At 35.0% G+C, this 20,309-nt stretch overlaps 2 protein-coding genes across 2 annotated transcripts; one reads left to right on the top strand and one right to left on the bottom strand.

Annotated features, from left to right (window-relative positions):
* Positions 1 to 775: 775 nt before the first annotated feature.
* On the bottom strand, positions 776 to 13,948 carry LOC132548272 (alpha-glucosidase-like). The gene is made up of 12 exons (XM_060212123.1): positions 13,865 to 13,948; positions 6,812 to 6,916; positions 5,874 to 6,175; positions 5,325 to 5,504; positions 4,788 to 4,924; positions 4,441 to 4,566; positions 3,624 to 3,749; positions 3,189 to 3,298; positions 2,480 to 2,675; positions 1,929 to 2,216; positions 1,155 to 1,306; positions 776 to 986 (listed from the first exon to the last, which is right to left on the bottom strand). The coding sequence occupies exons 1-12, from the start codon at positions 13,906 to 13,908 to the stop codon at positions 776 to 778; spliced, it is 1,977 nt and encodes a 658-aa protein (XP_060068106.1). The 5' UTR covers positions 13,909 to 13,948.
* A 398-nt stretch (positions 13,949 to 14,346) lies between these two features.
* Positions 14,347 to 17,690, top strand: LOC132548185 (uncharacterized). The gene is made up of 3 exons (XM_060212006.1): positions 14,347 to 14,373; positions 15,795 to 15,930; positions 17,404 to 17,690. Exons 1-3 carry the CDS (start codon positions 14,347 to 14,349, stop codon positions 17,688 to 17,690), a joined length of 450 nt encoding a protein of 149 aa, XP_060067989.1.
* Positions 17,691 to 20,309: the final 2,619 nt, after the last annotated feature.

Below are 20,309 nucleotides of genomic sequence, written 5' to 3'. Positions count from 1 at the left end.
CCGCTTCCACTTTTCGCTGTCTGATATGAACATACATATATTGGCCTGGAAGAAATGCTTATTTTCTCTTACGAATAATAATTTAGAGTCCAACTCAAATTTCTGGACAGTGCCGTTTCTGGATTGTTTTGCCTTATTAGTGATACACCTGCAGCTCATTCGGAATACTTCGCCTCGAAACAGTGCTTTCCATCATAGGTTAGATAACCCGAAATCGGCCGAGGTGTTCCGATTGCCTGCAGCTGTCGGCGAATGTGAACAGCTAAACATGACGACAAGGGCTAATCAAGGCGAGGCAATTTTAAAAGTACTAGTGGCAAGAATTGCCTTCGGTCCTTTGTCTGATATCGGAACTTTCGGGCTGATAAGGGGTATGATATCAAAATGGGTCACGTAATAATCTCTGGTGATTGTCATATCACGCTTATCTTCTTTATTTTGTAAAGTAGTTGTTACATGTATTTCTGATCGATTTCGTAAGAAAGCATGGTCAGACACCGCAAGTGATTAACGTGTCGAAAATAAGAAAAAAAGAATAAATGCAATAGAATGCATGTCTTTTATATAATTTTGTTTGTATGATTTCTTCAAATTACATTTCAACATAAACACACACACAATAGTTTTTATCCAGTTGTTCTTCGCAGTTTCATTTCATTTAGTTGATTCAGTTATCAGTTTTCAGTGTTTATTATCCTTTCAAAGATCTCAGGAACATGCAAATCAGCAGATATTGCGTTCCCCGAAAATACGTCATACGTTCCTTGGGAACACGTTACAGTTCCTTCGCTACGTAGTCCCACGAAACGACCACTCCTTGAAAACTGCCAAGAGTTATTGATCTCGTGTCAATATCGTCCTCTATGCTGTAATTGACGTCACTTCCGGTAGTTAGCTCAACCGTTGCTGCTTTCTCAATACTTCCATGGCTCGTGTAGAAATCACGTGTCTGTTCATCTTCACTGAAATTGATAGCGATCAGGTACCTGGAACGAAAGAATTTTAAGAACACTGGTGATTTACGTTCCACTATGACAATATGGAATTTAGTTATCATTCCGGATTGATGTAATATCGTTCACGTTTATTTGTGTGTTTTAGCAACTCATGTTCTCGATTTGTTATCTTTATGAAATAAATAAATATTTACTTACCCCGTGATACCATCAAACTCTCGAACGAAGGAAAATATACTATCGTCTGTTATGGCTGTAGTGAATTCACCAGTTAAAAATGTCTTCTCTTGTCGTAAAGACGTAAGGTTTTTGAAGTAATTAATTATGGAATTGGCCGATTTACTCTTATCCTGCAAAGTAGATAATTCAATAGGTATGAAACATTTGCACCGTATCATGAAAATGTTTTACATAAAAGAAACAATATCATTTTCAAGTAATCATCAGCACTGCTGTAAGTAGCATATCAAATTCGAGACCAATTTATTCAAACAACAGGGAATACCTGTATTAAGTGTGCACTTATATTCCTCTTCCGCACTTCCTATTCGAAATTTATAGCAATCTAGAAATCTTGATGGTACCAAAACAAAGCATTAAGTAGGGGTTTCCAGCTATGTTAATTACACACAGAGGTTGGCTAAACGAAATTTTTCCATTTGAAGACGAGTGCTCGGCTACTTAATTTCTAATATCAAACTTCATGCCATCGGCCATAAATTCCACTTAAATTAGACAACGATCCATTTGATTGAATAACCAATTAAGATATTAAAGAATAAAAATGAAAACGCCTATAAAAGATGATAAAACAAACAATTTTTTTTTTTCATTTTTCGCTACAAGAAAGGCGGAACCATTAACGCAGAACTAAATAGTCTAGCCTGGCATAAACAAACTCAAACATGTCGCCACCAAGATGTTTCATTCTGCCACTGTATTACAAAACAGAAATGACCAAATAATATTTACCTGAACATTGTTGGTCCTGTATTTACTATCAGACGGTATCCAAGGTAGTTCCGAGCATGTCCGGGAAGAACAGAATCCGCCATCTGTTGCGTTCTCCCATTGCATAAGCCCACGCATGCTCTGTTCGCGTGCCCATGGCTCCGAGTCAACATCTATGTCTGTCATAAGTATCTCATCCCCGTAGTAAATAATCGGTGTTCCCGGAACAAGCATGGCAGTCATCAGAAACGCCCGGATGTAGCTCTCGTTAAACCTAGATCCAAGTCGAGCAGCATCGTCGGTGCCAATCTAAAGTATAGAGATACAATGTACATTTTATTGAAGAAAGAACTAATTAACTTTCAATTAAAAAATATGTAGATTTTGAATTGTTATAGTTGATGATTTAAATAGAATTGATATGCATCAGATAACAGAATTATATCTATTTGTTGAACTTCAAGTTTAAAAAAACGCTTGCTCATGTAATAATTAGCACTGAAATAGGGAAACTTTAATAAAGCGAACGAGAAAACAAAGAATTCGCATCTTTACAAAATGGTCTCCCTTACCACCCAATTTGCCCAATGGTGATCGGGCAGTTGTGATAGCCAATCTGTTATGTACTTCCGGACGCAAGGGGCGCCACAAACACCATGTTCCGGGAGGAAGACCTCGTTTAAGGCAATGTTGACCCCGTCTCTGTCATAGTGACCGTAATAACTCATCATTTTGTCCACGCTTCCTTTGACATCCGCCATAAGCATTCTGATACCAAAATTAGCAACATTATCGTTTCCTTCAAAACTCATTTTAAAAGACGTATAGCAACCACAGCATAATCAAAGATTTTCGTGTGCATAGTTCTGCGTGGAATACAAGATTTATTGTGACATTTAAAAATGCATGGACAAATAACTACATTCGCTTTAGGTATTCTCATATCAAAGTGGGTATCTAGTCAAATAAAGCATCAATACTCTATGTTTAAGCGATCGAGGTTCTCGATTGGTGCATTGTGTTATTATAATTGTAATTATGTGCAATCTAACGTACGATAATATTGTATCAACATCAACACATAACCTATATACACAAGACATGTATCGTAAGTCTATCTTATGAACGTGCATCATGCGCATGTTTAGTGGCTCAACAGTTCAAAACCGACAAATGAATGTTACAACGGTATCTCATCATTTAAAAAAGACGCAGTTTCTTTCGTTACATGACTCTTTTTCATTCACGGTGTTACTTTTAAAATCTTATGATTATAATGACCTTTCAGTAGTGTTGCTGTATTCCTCCACTAGAGTGCGCCATCGTGAAAGCATGTCGTAAACTTCTGGTAATCCGTAAGTCATCGTATGGTCGTAGTAAGAATATTCAGTCTAGAGTTAAAAATGATTGAAAAACAAAGACATTGTAGCACAGACTGTGTGTAACTTAAGCAATGAAAGTAGCTTAATAAATACAAAACCTTCATTTTACGTTACTTCAATTTTCGCTTTTAATGAACTTTTTGTTGAATGTTATATAAAGTTCAAAGCCCAGATCAGAAGAGATGGAGGTTAAAAACACTATATATCTTTTAGTACGAATTAATGGAATTACGAAAATTTCACACACGTGAAGAAAACAAGAAATTATGTACTGCCATTACAATATAATGTAATGCAACATTTTAGTTTCGTTACTACCAATAAACATATTTACTGGGTCCGAGATGTTGGTTATGCTGCTTTTCGCTTCATTCCGGAGATCGTAATCTTCAAACATGAAGGCACTGTTTCTTATATAGAACCCGTCAACTCCTTTGGAGAGCCAGAATCTCAAGATTTCCTAAAATACACATTTATTAATACAAGCTTGATCGCAACCGTCATCTATATCAAACAGTTTATATGACATTTTGAATTTTAAATTATATTGCCGTGTTTAAACCAAGAATTTGTTCGCAAACTTGTTGTACCTAATGATAAGGCATTGTAAACAATGCAATCCACAAGGTCACAACTGTCGACAGGTAGGCCACAATAAACATTGTTATGTATATTTAACCACTGTCTCCTTATTCCAGTAACTCTACTTATACCAGGTATTGACGCAATAAACGTTTCAGAATTTCGCTTGAACAAATTATTTCTATCTGAAGAATATCCCATTGAAATCAGAGGGTATTTCATATTGACCAATTACATCGCCTGATAAAGATGTAATAAACAGGTTATACTGGGACATATTCATCTTTCACAAGAAAAATATCAATGTTTCTATCGAACGGAAGCGGCATTTCTATAAACAAATCACCCTTAAAATGATGGTTTATCTACTAATCGTACGGTCCGAAACAGATACTTCAATTTAGATCAATTTACGCGAGCAATATGGTGTTTGCTTACCAAGCATTGTCATTTGAAAGGCGGCTATACATTCCGTATCAGCACTTCTGAATGTTTTAAATCAAAAACAATTTATAAGTGCATTTAATATTTACATCAATCAATCAACCTAAAATAAGTTCAAAACCCACCTCGAGTTTTTCCTGCACTTGAGAGCTGCGTAAGTTTAAATCAGGCTGGCTTGGAAGGAACTGGTGTAGGTAGTTTTGGCTTCTCGAACCAGTAGTCGTCCAGCTATCATTGTTGTACACACTTCTCTAGAATGAATACACAGTATTATCTATCTATATCACGTGTTAGTTTCTAAAACTGACGATTCAAGCTGAGAACAGGAAAAACACGTTCAATCAATGGGTACAGTGTACATATTTTCAAAACAGAGTAGTCCATTTACTACATGTCCGATACCAAATTGCAAGTTTCAATGCAAATCTGCTGTGACATGTTTTCAAAATATTAAATTTATGACAAGCTTTACCCAGTTTGTCGTTGTGTCAGTCCAAACGTAGAAGTTCCGGAAGTTGTTTGATCTGTCTGACGTCACACTGCTGTTTATGAACCACTGGTGGCGGTCACTGGTGTGGTTTGGAATAAAGTCCATCAACAGATGCATTCCTGAATACAGGTGTATCAATATTTCATTATGGCATTAAACCATCGTTGCTTCATTTGAATTTTTAATGTATAAAATACAGAGTCTGTTTGAAGCAAAAACACGAAAATTGCGGCAGCAACTAATAATGACCAAGGCTTAAAGAATATAAGCAATGCTTTAATATCTATACATCAAAAGATTATAGCGTTATGTATGTCCATACAGATGGCAACAAACTGAAAGTAATCTAGAAACTAGAACCGTGACCTGACTAAAGAATGAGGAACATGTTTCAACTTTTACTTAAAAGAAGACCTTCCGCTTAACCTTAAAATGAATAGTGTTTCCTATTATTTCTTAAAATTTTTAAGAATTGTCTAAAGATCGATTGTGACTGAAATAGATACATAGGTTACAAACCTCGGTCATGTACGGCTTTTAGTAAGGATTCGAAGTCGCTCATATTCCCGTAGTTCGGATCTATGGCCATGTGATCGATGACGTTGAAGTCAGAGTCAACGTCATCTGACAGGTAGACTGGGCTCAGAGATATAGTGTGGGTACCCAGGTCCCGGATGTGGTTCAGGTGGGCTTCGATACCTACATCAATAAAAAAAATTGTGTTTAATTTGAAATGTTGAATAAGAGAAATAAACATGTCACGTGATCATGAAGATAAGTTTCTGTCAAATAAGGCGCGGCCTATTGACCTTATGTTTTCTGTGTCATCTTTTTGGAACACAAACATGAAATTGCAATACCCAATAAATTCTATTTTAAAGTTAGCAGACTATTTATATCAAGGATCTACGTAATCAACTTTGTTATTATATATAAACATGTATATATGTGTGTGTATATATATATATATATATATATATATATATATATATATATATATATATATATAGTAAATAGTTCAAGTCTAATTCTAATCTAAGTTTGCAATATGTAAGTGTTGATTTTAACCTTTAAGGTCTCCTATGCCGTCTCCGTTACTGTCACTAAAACTCCGGACATATACTCTGTACACTGTTTCATTCTGCCACCAACTTCGTGTTTCCTGATCCCGACAACGAGGGTAGATCAACACGAGCGCCACCACAGTGATGAGAAGGGCTAGCCATCCCAATAAGACTACTGAGATACACATTACGCGCAGGCGCCACCAAAATGGTTTTGACGAGTGACGTAAGAGTTCTTCTTTTTCCATTCCCCGAAATGGACTGCCGAGTGCAGGGGTCTCTGGAGGGACATCCACCGCTTCTGACCTGTATGTGGGTAAAATTTAATGGTTATCAATCCAATAATTTATTGTTAATCCAAATTACAGTTGAAGGATGGTTTTGTGTCACAAAGAACTCGGAATGTAACGGAATATTGAGGAGACGAATGACACAGATTACAGAATTAATCGAATTAAAAGTTGAAAGTAGAACTAATTAACTGACAATAATCAAAGGCTGTTACATTGACCTGGATATACATGATTAGGGCCGTTACATTGACCTAGATATACATGACCAGGGCCGTTACAGCGACCTGGATATACATGATCAGGGCCGTTAACATACTTAAAAAAACATACTGAATTGCTGATGAGTACGGAAGGCCTAGTAATAACCTATTTATATTGACGCCGTTATTCAGACTTAATTATCAGGACCATTATAAAATCAGGAATTATACTGACATATTTGTGCCTTACTTGGGATGGTGGTCGGCCTCTACTACACTGTACATTAGTACATTGTACAGAAATATACTTTTGATTTCTGTTTTCAGGAAGAAATATGATGCGTACTTCGCGAACAGACGTTATTTGATTTATAAGTCCAATGACTTTTCAATGCGACTGAAATTTCACTGACATGATAAAGAAAGTGCACCCTGCAAAAGATATTTACCCATACTGATCTTCATAACTGGATTGATCTCCCTTTTCAAACGAATCAAATTCCTGTTTAGATTTCGTACTACTTTTTCCTGAATAACTGCTCATCTTGTCAATTCTGTAAAAAGATCAAAATAAATTAATAAATAAAACCCACACATTTCAACAATATGAACATTTTTGATATAGGTTATGTGTTTGTTTGATATAATACTATCGCATCCCTGATTCAAGTGGTGTAGCGAATAACACTCACTACCAACGCCACCCCTTCCCCCTCCCCCGTTATTCAGAGGAACAAGAATGATATTTATCAGCTGATAAAACTCGATTGGTAGTTTGTAAGATAAAAGCCCTGGTAAATCAAGACAAGTGAATGATGTATACTATGATAATACTTTAACTCACTGCTAGTAGATACTAGTAAATGTACGAAGTTTGTCATCTCCTCCAACAACATTTCTTTGTGCGATATGAAGTTGGACGTGTGTGGTGCTCGTTAGTTTGCTTGGTGTTTAATTGTTCTCATTTGGGACATGACATTGCTTATTTTGATTGACCAAGATTTACATGGCGGATGTTGTCGAGAAGAAGACGCCTACCCTTCCGGAACACCTGGTCCTATTCTCCTAGTACTTTCCACGTGTAGATATTTCTTTTGTTTCAATTTTGTTTCAGTTCAAGTCTGTTAACATGTCGATATTTTTTTTTATGTTACTTATCTGACTAGTTCCATACATGAAAATTTGAATAATTTTGAAAGAAGTGGTGCAGCTTTGATTTATCAATGTTGTTGCTCCCGCTGGAAGCGCACAACCAGCCTTACTGTAAGATAGTACATTGATATTGACATCCCTCTCGATGACGTTGGTGTTGATAATATAAATATTGTTCTTCTTAGGATGATCTGCTTGTTAGGTAACAAAGCTGACCTGTTTTTACGTCATTAATCGACACTTAAATACGGGACAGTACAAAGTATTTCTGATAAACATATCTCAGCTTCGAGACATCCTTTTAACCTGTCATATGGGAGATAAACAAACCACAACGTCTCGTGTATCCAACTATGTAGATACACACGTAGATACACCATTAACACACCCTGTATCCTGGTTCATTCATACACTGAAAACTTTTAGCATCATAATCGTGTACATGTAATTGATTATGAGTTGAATTAACAAATTATGCAACGTAACGTTTCAAAACTTCAATTCGCAATACATGTCGATACACGTGTATCTATTAACTGTGTTCTGTGATACAGGTGTATTTAAAAACTGTGTTCTTTGATACAAGTGTGTCTATAAAATGTGTTCCGTGATAAAAGTGTATCTATAAACCGTGTTCCGTGATACAAGTGTATCTATAAACTGTGTTCCGTGATACATATATATCTATAAACTGTGTTCTGTGATACATATATATCTATAAACTGTGTTCCGTGATACATGTGTATCTATAAAATGTGTTCCGTGATACAAGTGTATCTATAAACTGTGTTCCGTTATACAAATGTATCTATAAACTACCAAAATAAATAATGCGACATATTAACACTACTAATGCTAACATAAAGTATCTACACACGTCAGAAAATATTCATTTACAACATGAAGTCATAAAATTATATAAGTGATTTAAAGATCCTACACAAGTAACGCAATATAGATCTATCTGATATATAAGTAATAAAGACTTACCGGTCGTCTTCAGACAAACTTTAAATCATATACTGAACCTTTATCAATTCTTGTTATCATAAATATTTGAGCATCACAGTATCATCGCAGCATTTGTGGAATGCACGAGTACCTCTAAGGGTAACATGTTGGACAATACTGGGAATCTATGTTACTGAGATAGTTGTAGATCCTTTCAAAGTATATCCAGTCTTGCACTATTCCTCTACTCGACGTTTATCAGGACCATGGTCAGCCCCTAATTTAATCCCTTATGTTCCATTCCTCTAACGCTCATCCCTAATCTTTATTTCGACGTAAAAATGATAAGGCGGGATTTTCATTTTGACAATATATCAGGTTGATAATACATAGATTTATGTACAAACCCAAGAGTACCCCGAATGTACCTCTCTAAATACCCTTATCTACATTGGGATTATAGGACAGATATGGGTTACCTTAAGGATACCCGGTCCATATTTGGTGATTATTTGTATATTTAAAGATGATCATGCCTCACTGATATTGGATATGCATGAAATAAAGTGGTTATTTCCAACACTTCCATTCCATACATTGCGATGTTCATAATTCAAGTTATCTGTTATATGAAAACCACGATCATTCACCTCGTCAGGTTGACATTGTTACGTGTATACAATACACTAAATGTATGTCAGTTTTAAAATAAGATGGACATGCTATTTTATTGTCTCAAATTCAAAGATTTCAACATGATTTAGAATAGCTTACATGAGCCCAAATTGTAAGATTTCTTCACAAAAAAACAAATGTATTTCAAACTTGTTCCATGAACAACCTGCTATATGGAGAATACTTAATAGTTTGCAAGTGGCTTTGACACATACTTCACAAGTGTGACAAATACCCGTATTTTTTGGTAAGCGAGATTGAAAATATCGCTATATTCCTCCCTATGAGTTTATGCTGAATAAGACCATACGTTATGTGCATGTAATTTGTAATGATACTGTATATTGTAGGTGCAATATGGGATTATTACATACATATTATAGTGTTAGAATTAACAGAACACTGTATGTTTGTACGTCTTAAATGAGTTACTCTCACGGCAAACATATTGAACAACCCATTATTTGAGCATGATTCAAGAAGAAATTCTATGTCGATAACGATGCCAACCATTGTGGAAGCTATGGAAACACCATGTGTTTCTTTTTATTTCCTTGGACAGAAATCGGATTAGCAATGGTATGGTTTTAACTTAGGCTTAACTTATCTATTAATCAGTTGGTCGTTAAGTTTTACAAACATGTCAACCATCCTGGACGAAAATGCTACAAAACCAGTTTTATAATTTATATCTTTTTTTTTATTTAGTTTTTTAATAGAGATTAAAGATACATTTTTTTCAGCAGATTACACTGATACAACACATGAAAATATATAGCAACATCATTAAATATGATTGAAAGGACAAGAATACAGAGAACAAATAGGGCATCAGCTACATCCATCGAATTGTATTTACTATACACATATTTCATTTTTAAGAAATAGTCATAAAAAACACAGATACCCGTACAAATATCAGAGTGAATGTTCGATTTGTAATTAATTAACGACACCTGACCTGGCAGTGTTACATGAACAGGACAGTAGATGTCATACCTGTCAGTGAGTAGTCATGTCTAATACATTTCTCTCGATACTTTTCTGATGACCATCATATACATATCTCCCAATATATGGTATAATACACGACCATATAATATTTCTTCTGATGCCTGTTATATATGTCTCCTCAATATATATAAATCTGATTAATCCCACGCCCCCCCCCTACATTTTTTCTGACAACTATTGTCTACACGGACATTGTATGTATTCACACTCTCTATTTGGTGTATCTCTCCCTACTAAATGCTCCTATCTGATGACTATTGTCCCTCCTGTTCTATACGGTACTATTTCATTGGAGAAAATACTGTATAGATTTTCTATGTCCAAATTCTATAATTAAACTTGAGTTTGTATTAAAACCTTCGTGCCAGCCACTGTATTGAATTTCTGTACCCAAATTTCCCCAAGAAAATGTTATTATATCACTATTTTTACTTGACAGTTGAAGTATGATTAAAACGGGAATAACACACCAATAAAAATTGTTTTTTATATGTTTTTTTTTTTTTTTTTTTGTAATCATCTTCAATATTCTGATGTTTTAAGTCTACATCATGACATTTTTAGAATTTGCCTTAATTTATACACTCTTTGAAATGTGATATGTTTCGACATTTAGTAAATACATGTGAAGAAATTGTATGTGTTCAAATGATTAAGAAGTATATGTTTTCCAATCAGAACCAATTTACAATGAATTATCATTGGTAACATTCGTCTACATGTACTTTTCATATAAATGACAGGTACTCTTGATATAAGCCCATCATCATCTAATTGTCTTCTTACTAATGGCTTTACACCTGTATTGACACCTGTCCCTGCTCATCCAACACACACTATATAGATGTTATAAAGTGTATAACCATAACTCCTATCTGACCAGGTGTGATCAGTTACCTTGACACCTGTAGAAGTACACTTGGAGTATCTTATAACACAACAAAACAGTAACATCCTGTAAGGTCGCTACAAATATTGCAAGGTGATAATTTCAGGATGAACAAAACAATTATCCCCGGATGTGTTTAGGGTAGAGGAAAAGGTACTTTTATTACAGGGGGATACAAATATGATATTACACCGGTTGTCGTTCAATCACGAACATTTATATGACAGGCAGTAGTTTCGTATTCTTAGTCTTCACTGAAAGGCCAAAAGGCCATGACAGTGGACGTCAAACCATTAAATAAATAATAAATTTGTATTCCAATATAAAGTGATTCCATCCAACTAAACCCACAGTCTACCATATCGTGTCATATTGAGTAAGCGGGTACCCTTTATTCACAAGGTTTTACAAAACAACAAGCCGTGACGAACGTATTGCACATATGCAGATATTAATAGCTGGTATTTAGAACTCTGTGTAGTTTGTTTCAAGATGGTTTACATGTCACAACAAATGAAAGATGGAGCCACGAAGGTGGCCTTTACGATTTTGGTTTTTATTGCAGCGACAGCAACAAGAGGTATTCTCAGTATAGTGCTTGTTAACGTCTGAGTTTATTTCAGCTAAACATGAATAGCGAATGCACATTTGATTTAAATGTACTGTAGCTTCTAACACCAGTTCAATAACTGTTTTGCATAGAGTTGAAAACTGATCTTGATATGATCAAATTTTATTAAGCATGAATTTAGCAGTATATAGACACCATGTAAAATCACCCATAACCCAGAATACAGACTCAAACGTTTTATTTAATCAATGATATTATTATTTTATGTGAATTCATCATACACCTTTAGGATATAATGAGAGACTGTAATAGTCATACACAACCGACCATTAATTTATTTGGCACTAAGTCACCGTAGTATGGAGATTTTTGGGATATGATCATATTGTCACTATATCGTAATTACACTTGCAGAACCTACACGAGTTTAAGCACCAGTATTTAGTGACAATATGTATGCATTTGTGATTTCAGGTGACTGGTTATTGTGCATTGTGTACATAACAAAGTCACATTGGCTATCAAAGATGGATACATTCGGCCTGTATGAGGAGGTGAATGCTACAGTGTCATCTGGGGGCTTGCTGGAGAACTTGAAGTTACAAAACCTACCGATATTCCTCCTACTAGCTGTCACATCATCATTTGTCTTGTATTACGGAATGGCATATGGTCTCATGTGGTTCTTCTACATTAATCGACGTGACAAGGTACCATGATAGATAATTTAGTATCCCAGATCAAGAAATAGTTTACCTCGCAGAGACAGCAGCACCTTATTTACCATACGTAACCTACCTTAACAAATACATGTTCTGAATGTTAGCTTTCACTTTTTAATTTCAACAAAAAAGGTATGAAAATTGGATCAGACATCAGATGTAGCATGTCTAAGTCCTCTCCTTCCTTCACATGCCAACAAGGGGGTAAGAAACACAGACACATACAATGACGTAATAGGTTGAGATAAGGGGAAGTGAATGCTTGATGTAAACAGGTCAATCTAACACTCTCTAAGAGATTAACCCCTGCACTGGAGATATATATTTTCAAATATTATTAAGACCGTTATTTTTATAGAATGGCATCAAATAATGGACAATGAATAATTAATATTCATATCAGATATGGAGTAATTAGTAATTTTGGATCTGTCATATATGCATAACACACTAGCTGTACACTGTTGTGGATAAAAACAATTTCAGAAAACAAAGACATACGCAGTTTGTAAGCAGGGTTACATCGACGTATGCAAATATGTGATAATGCCTTAATTAATATAAATGAGTAACATCATAGCATAACATAAACTAATAAAATCCATTGAAGCTGCCAAAAACCAATTCAATTACTGAATATAATTAACAATTAATTACTTCAGAACAAAAGTGGAATCAAAGAGTATTATGTAACAATTTATAGTACATTAAGTATATATTGTGCCGCTATATCACTGTAGTCCACCATTACCTCAATAGATAAAATAAACCTAAACATATAACAAAATATTTCTTAATTCTGTGAAATATACATGTTCCAAAATAGTAAGGGTAAATCAAACATTATATTAAAGATAATCATTTTGGCAATGATATAAAGTTTGATAAACGAAATAGGACGTCTCCATTTTGTTATAATTACAAGGGTTACAACCGTATCATATGACATTGTATACACAGATTGTTATAAGTGCAAGTATTCAAGTTCTGTTGGAGAGTCTGGGGAAAAAATACCAACATGTCAGCATAATCATAACCAAAACTCTTTTTGGTTGTGATATAAAGTCTGATAAATAGAATATATCTCTATTTGGTATATAAATACAACTACTACAACCATGCAATATGGCATTTATATGCAGGTGATAACAGGTGTAATAATTTAAATTTGACAATCTAGCGAATATCATTATGAATTAAATGATGTAAGTATCGATCATAGTTCAGATAACTGATAAAATGTATGTATCACGATTACCAACAAATACAACATTTTAAAAAACAGTTGTTTCTGATTTTGTTAAATTGATTTTTATTTGGTAGACTTTTAGATATGTGGTTAACTAAATGATACTAGCATCTAGAACAAGTCTATTTCGTTTTAAAATGGACGGGATATTTTTTTATAATAATTATTCAATTTATACTTACATAAATGAAGTAATACATGGGTTATACTAGTTTCAAAGACATACTAAAACAAAGACATACTAAAACAAAGACATATTTTTTCAATATATGAACTTACCCATCCGCTTGCCTGCCATTGTATCTCCGAATTCGTCTCTCCATGTGGACAGGATTACTACAAGTGGTGACCTTTGGTTTTCGACTTTGTTGATAGTTCCTCACAAAACAACGTGCGTCTTATTGTCTGAAGTATGAGAAACAAGAAATAAAAAGTAGTCCAGATACACCATTGAACTTTTAAGACACACAAGTGAACAGCACCATCGTCACAGACCCAACCATTTATATATATATATATATATATAGACAAATATCCAGTATATAATGTCATGGTGACTTTGTACATCTATTCTATTTCATAATTCCGATGTTTTCGTCTATTGCATTGTCATTCTTTCGATGATTTATTGTAATTAGCATGATAAGGATAAACCGGATCCGGGTTCGTAAAGCGAGCTTTAGTAGGGCGAAAGGAACGCAATACACGTAAGAGAACGGAGCGGTGAAAGTATTGTTTGAGCTTGTTTATGATAAAATGGGATGCACCAGCGCCAAATACAGTTTGTGGTAAGTTTTATAACATCCCAAAAGTCTCTTCATCTGAAATCTGTTTTGCGTTTGTAGCGTATATATTTATATATTAATGCACATGCATATAAAGTTCGTACAGATGAGTGCAATTCATACCAGAGAATATAATCTACATTTTGCTAATACGTAGATAGTCATAGTTATGTAATTAGTGCAATATGTTTGTATTTAGTTATCATTATTATACAGACGACTAATATATACTAGTACTGTCGATTTGGCGATTACTTGTAAAACTATTAGTGTTTGGTTATAATATGCTGGATAAATAAATAGTAAAGATGTGATTTAGCTATATATGTTTGTGTGTGTGTGATATAGCAGGACACAAATGTTGATTTAGTCATATTTGTGTCGTTTCAGCTCTAACCTATGATGGCGTGAGGGCAGTGGGGACAAGTACCATAGATGTATTCCTGTATGGGCAAGCACACTATATATATATTAACAAGACGGTCATTTATACAGTCCTGTGTAAGCGAGGTAGTTATTGTACTCAGTCTCGTGTGGGCAGTTTTACTACTGTATGCGGTCCTGTGTACAGAGCTGTATTGTTCATAATCTGGAGAGGGCAACCGTGTAACTCCAGATGTCCCGTGGTTGTCCGGAGAGGTGATATATGTGATGGATTTTTTTTATGGGCAAGCATTTTCATAGATGATCATATTTGGGAAAGTGAATATTATCCATAAGTGAGCAAATCACCACATTTCTTATGGTGGAGTATTGTGACCGGAATAGCCAACATCAATGGGAAGGATTTAGAAAATCCGTGGACATTTCTGTGTCGGACGTTATTTAAATTACTTCTGGGAGACTAAGAGGATATCAGTCCTATATTTTTAGCGACTAGGAAATTTACTTAAGTGAATGTTAATGATAATATGATAAGAGAATGCTTGTTTGTGGAAGTTGTGAGTGATGTGTATTTGTGAAATGTATACAATATATTTACGGGTATACATAGTGTAATAAAGTCTTGCAAATATTGTATTTTTTGGTGTTTGTGCCATTCTTATTACAGAGAAACAAGTCATGCCCGTCGAGGTTACCGCTATATACATTACAACCACATAACCGACTAAACTGCATTATGCATCTTTCTTAGACTCGTCAGGGAAACAGCTGTGTACATCATGGGCCGTGCCGCTATTTGAGAATGGATTGAAACGAGGCATGCTGGTTACCGTAAAACTCAGACTTGAAGTCCACAAGCAATGTCTATCACCACTTGCAATACCATATAAATAGCCAATACACCAAATTGGTCGAAAGAAATGAAAACGGCATCTCTCATTGTTAAAATTGGGAAGGTATTCTTATAAAAGCATAGCAAAAGCCAAATAAATACTGACATCATAATAAATGATGTATGTCCATTTTCGATATTTACACAGGCCCAGGAGTGGAAGTGCCAACCAAACAAGTTTTTGACTCCAGCGAACGAAAGACACGAGATTCTGCTTGGATCAGCCAACATGCTGTTTGGTTCTTTGGTATCAGGAGTGATTGGCTGCTATATATCAAATGGCGGTAAGTCATATCTCTTCTAAGATTTTGTTACCTTTGACGGCAGTTTATTCAATATCAAAACCTACTTTGAAGATGTGTTAAAACAATGGTCTATTCTAAGGGTAGGATGAATTAAATTAAACATTTTGTTTTCTAAGTTATGTCACCGAATGTTTTGCATTTGCATTTCATTTCATGAAATTTTATTGCTACATGTAACACTCACACACAAACACACCCACAAGGACAATACAGTAACATATGCCTGTATATACCTTATAAATATAAATACATTTTAAAACTTTAATACATGCATTGTTATAATATATAATGTAAGGGAAGTAACTCCATTAAATCTACAATGTATTATCTCAAGTTGTTGCATTTTTAAATAATTAATTCTGTTATTATTCTGTTTATTAGAGTGTATTCTGTTGACACCAGTTTAGAAAGAGTTAGTTTAGAATGAAATTTGTAAACGAATTCCCTTCCATCATCAAGGTCAGTAAGAGCATTATGACCACCACATTAGGCAACCCATTGTTGATGTTTGGACATTCGGTCTCACAAAAAATAAAGTTATAAAGGGAATTTGATTATATCGTTTGTTTAATGCAAAGAGTTGCTTCATAGTGTTATAGGCAAAATTAGTAATCCCTGGTCTCATATGCCCTCCATTCCAGTGTATCTAAGTAGTTGCATCAATATGTGTATTCAGATATCAAGATTGCAATAGAATCGCTACTAAGTCTGACTCTGTTTGATGTTGAAACAATTAGTACTGTATGGTCATAGCTATTATGAAGAATACATTCAAAGAAAGTTCGGTTGTCTTATTCGGGTTTTCTCCAGTCTGAGTTTTGATACGAAATATTATCAAATGCTTGTTTTACATTATAAACGTGTAAAACAAAGCGCAAGACCGACAAACTGCATCCGTCTTAAATAGTGGGGTCGCTGGAACTGAATAATAGTTCTAGATGTGAACTTCTGACCTTTGATAGGTAGAAAATATATTGATCTACAGACTGTCCTTTCAAATATTCCAAACTGGAAATGAAAGTGCACTTGCAGTTTTGAATAATTCAAATAATCTTAATACTAGATTATTTATTATTATATTTTGACCAATCGAGATAAGCGCAGATGTCATTACCTGTTCAGCTATTTTCCGGTTTATAGCAAAGGATCCTTCGTCACCTTCCGTCAAAAAACATTATCATCTCTTACATGGAAGGTACCAAAAGTTCCTGATTTGGCATAAAACTGGTCATTATAATCATGCATATAATAAAATGATTCTTTGAATTTAATTCTTTTTAAATGTGTAAGAAATTTCCTTTTCTATGACTTATATTCTATATTTGAAACGCCATGAAGATGATAATTCTGAAGTGCATCTTATTGATCAACCTGCACACATTAATTAGCCAGTACCTATATCACAATGAATTAATTAATTGCTTTGTACACTTATCCTTATTATCCTTACAGGTTACAGTAAGATGTATTATGGATTTTCTGAGTACGGCTGGAGTTATCTGCCCCTCTCAGCATTTGCACTGTACATATACAGCGACTGCGCGATGTACTACATCCATCGCATGCTCCATATCCCTTTTCTGTACAGACACATCCACAAGGTGCACCATCGCTACCATCAGCCCACAGCATTCTCTGCTACAGCCATGCACCCAGTGGAGTTTATCTTATACCAGGGATACATGGCTATCGTTCCTTTCATGGTCCCCATCCATCCAGGTATCAAACTATCTTTATAAGAAATAATAGGCACACATCCTTATATATATATATGTATATTTGAAAAAAAAATTAAAATCAACACAACAAATGTATTCCGGTAACGTTTTCAGGCCTAACGGCCATCTTGAGGCGATACATCTATTGTCCAGGAAAGTTGTGTTCCTGATTTTACGTGAATGAAATATAAATGTATCGCCTGAAGATGGCAGTTAGGCCTGAAAACGTTAGCGGAATACATTTGTCATGTTGCTTTTATTTTTTTCAACTATTTAATCGATACACAAAGCATCTTTAAGTTACATCTATTTATGTATCGGTGTGACAATACCGTGAAAAATGATTAAGCATTTGTCAAGCGCAATGATCTTTATACTTTTTTCTGTCAACAATGTTGTTCAGTCATCTTTTAAAAGCTTTAATCCTGAAAAGAAAAAAGATCTTCTGTTATTGACATTTCTTAATATTTCTTAAGGTACTGTGATTAGTTATATATATATCCACTGATATTCTCCAAATATTACCTATTTGAGCTTTCACGTTATTGATCCTTCTTACGTCTTTTTCGTCTTCCCTTACGTTTAGTAGTGAAATTTTCTGTATGTTTCTGCTAACTCTTGTTGCTGCATTTTCTGTGTTCCAGCTACTTGCATTCTCCAGCTTGTTTCTGCTAACTCCTGTGACTGCGTTTTCTGTGTTCCAGCTACCTTCCTTCTCCTGCTTGTTTCGGCTACCTCCTTTGAATGTGTTTTCTGTGTTCCAGCTACCTTCCTTCTCCTGCTTGTTTCTGCTACCTCCTGTGACTGCGTTTTCTGTGTTCCAGCTACCTTCCTTCTCCAGCTTGTTTCTGCTAACTCCTGTGACTGTGTTTTCTGTGTTCCAGCTACCTTCCTTCTCCTGCTTGTTTCTGCTACCTCCTGTGACTGTGTTTTCTGTGTTCCAGCTACCTTCCTTCTCCAGCTTGTTTCTGCTACCTCCTGTGACTGCGTTTTCTGTGTTCCAGCTACCTTCCTTCTCCTGCTTGTTTCTGCTACCTCCTGTGACTGCGTTTTCTGTATTCCAGCTACCTTCCTTCTCCAGCTTGTTTCTGCTAACTCCTGTGACTGTGTTTTCTGTGTTCCAGCTACCTTCCTTCTCCTGCTTGTTTCTGCTTACTTCCTGCTAACTTCTGTGCCTGCGTTTTTTGTGTTCCAGCTACCTTCCTTCTCCAGCTTGTTTCTGCTGTTCTGTGTTCAAGTTGTCTCCCTTTTCGTGTGAAGGATACTTGTTTAAGCCTGTCGTTTCCGCGTACATGAAAAATCGAACAGCGAGAATCGGGATTGGAAAATACCTAGATATGCATCAAGTATTTCACGGTTGATTTTAATATATTGACAGGAATTCTAAAATCATTCCGTTGTACATTGTGAAACTTCAGACCTTATTGTATATTCTTTACGATACATGTAATCAACCTTACAATTAAATTCTAGAAATTAATGAAAAGTTTAAGGTATATTTTTTAAGCATTGGACTTCGTTGTGTTTCAGCCATCTATATCTCTATGCTGCTATATAGCTATTACTATGGAATGCTTGATCATTCGGGGATCAAGATGGATGCTTTTTGGCCATGGCAACCCTCTTCGATATTCCATGACAACCACCACAAGTAAGAAGTCTTGTATCTGATATTATATACCTCTTTTGTAAAGGATTTTGTTTTTTGGTTTCTTCTTACCTACTTTACCTATAAAACAGCACATATTCCATAATGTAGTAAAATATTTTGTTTCTTGTGTCCGATGATCATATCTAATGTCGACAGTGTCGAGTAACTCGTTGACGATAGAAGCTTCGGTATTTATAAATTATTTCACATAATCTAAAATTAGCATTATTTCAACAATCTTAGTGTTATAAGCTTTCAATACGGAAAATTGTAAATGCTGTTTTCAGATATTTTCATGTAAACTTCGGTTTGAACTCGTACCTATTTGACTGGCTACATGACACCATGGACAAGCCAGACAGAGAGTACGCGGAGGATATATTCGGTGGTCACGGTAAACCTAAAACATCCTAAAGACCATGAAAACCCAATCGGTAAAGCGCCGGCTGTGATATGGATATACAGACTTACCTGTGCTACAGTGGCTGTGTCTTTGGGCGTGACACTTTACCCTAACTGTTCTAGGTGTCATTCGATGGACCTTCCATATAGTGTTTAGTGAGACTACTACAAGGTAGGTAACTCTGGATGTTCACGGAATGATAAAACCAGTAAACCAACAAAGTAAAACATTACACAGGACGAATGCCTTCAATCTTTATAAAAATCCTTACAAGTGCTTAGTTTACATCAATATGTCATTGGATAAAATTTAATTGCAATCGGACTGCGATTTTTGTTTTTGTTTATAGAGATATTAAGCTGTTCTCAAACTACAATTATACTTATAAAATACTTTGCGCTAAACATATATTTGTTATTTATTTTATTTAACATTTATGCATTTGTGTGAATAGCTTCATTGTGTACTATATTAGATAATAGAATGGAGATAAAAACGTAATGTATTGTCTTCGTTATTATTTATAAAAATGTACCTTTGTTAAATATATTTGAACTCCCAATGTCGTAACCTGTCTATCTGTGTT

This window comes from Ylistrum balloti, unplaced genomic scaffold, assembly GCF_031769215.1.
Source record: "Ylistrum balloti isolate Yb309-2 unplaced genomic scaffold, AGI_CSIRO_Ybal_v1 Utg370006, whole genome shotgun sequence".
Classification (NCBI taxonomy): Eukaryota; Metazoa; Mollusca; class Bivalvia; order Pectinida; family Pectinidae; genus Ylistrum; species Ylistrum balloti.
This window is presented reverse-complemented; position numbering and strand designations above follow the sequence as displayed.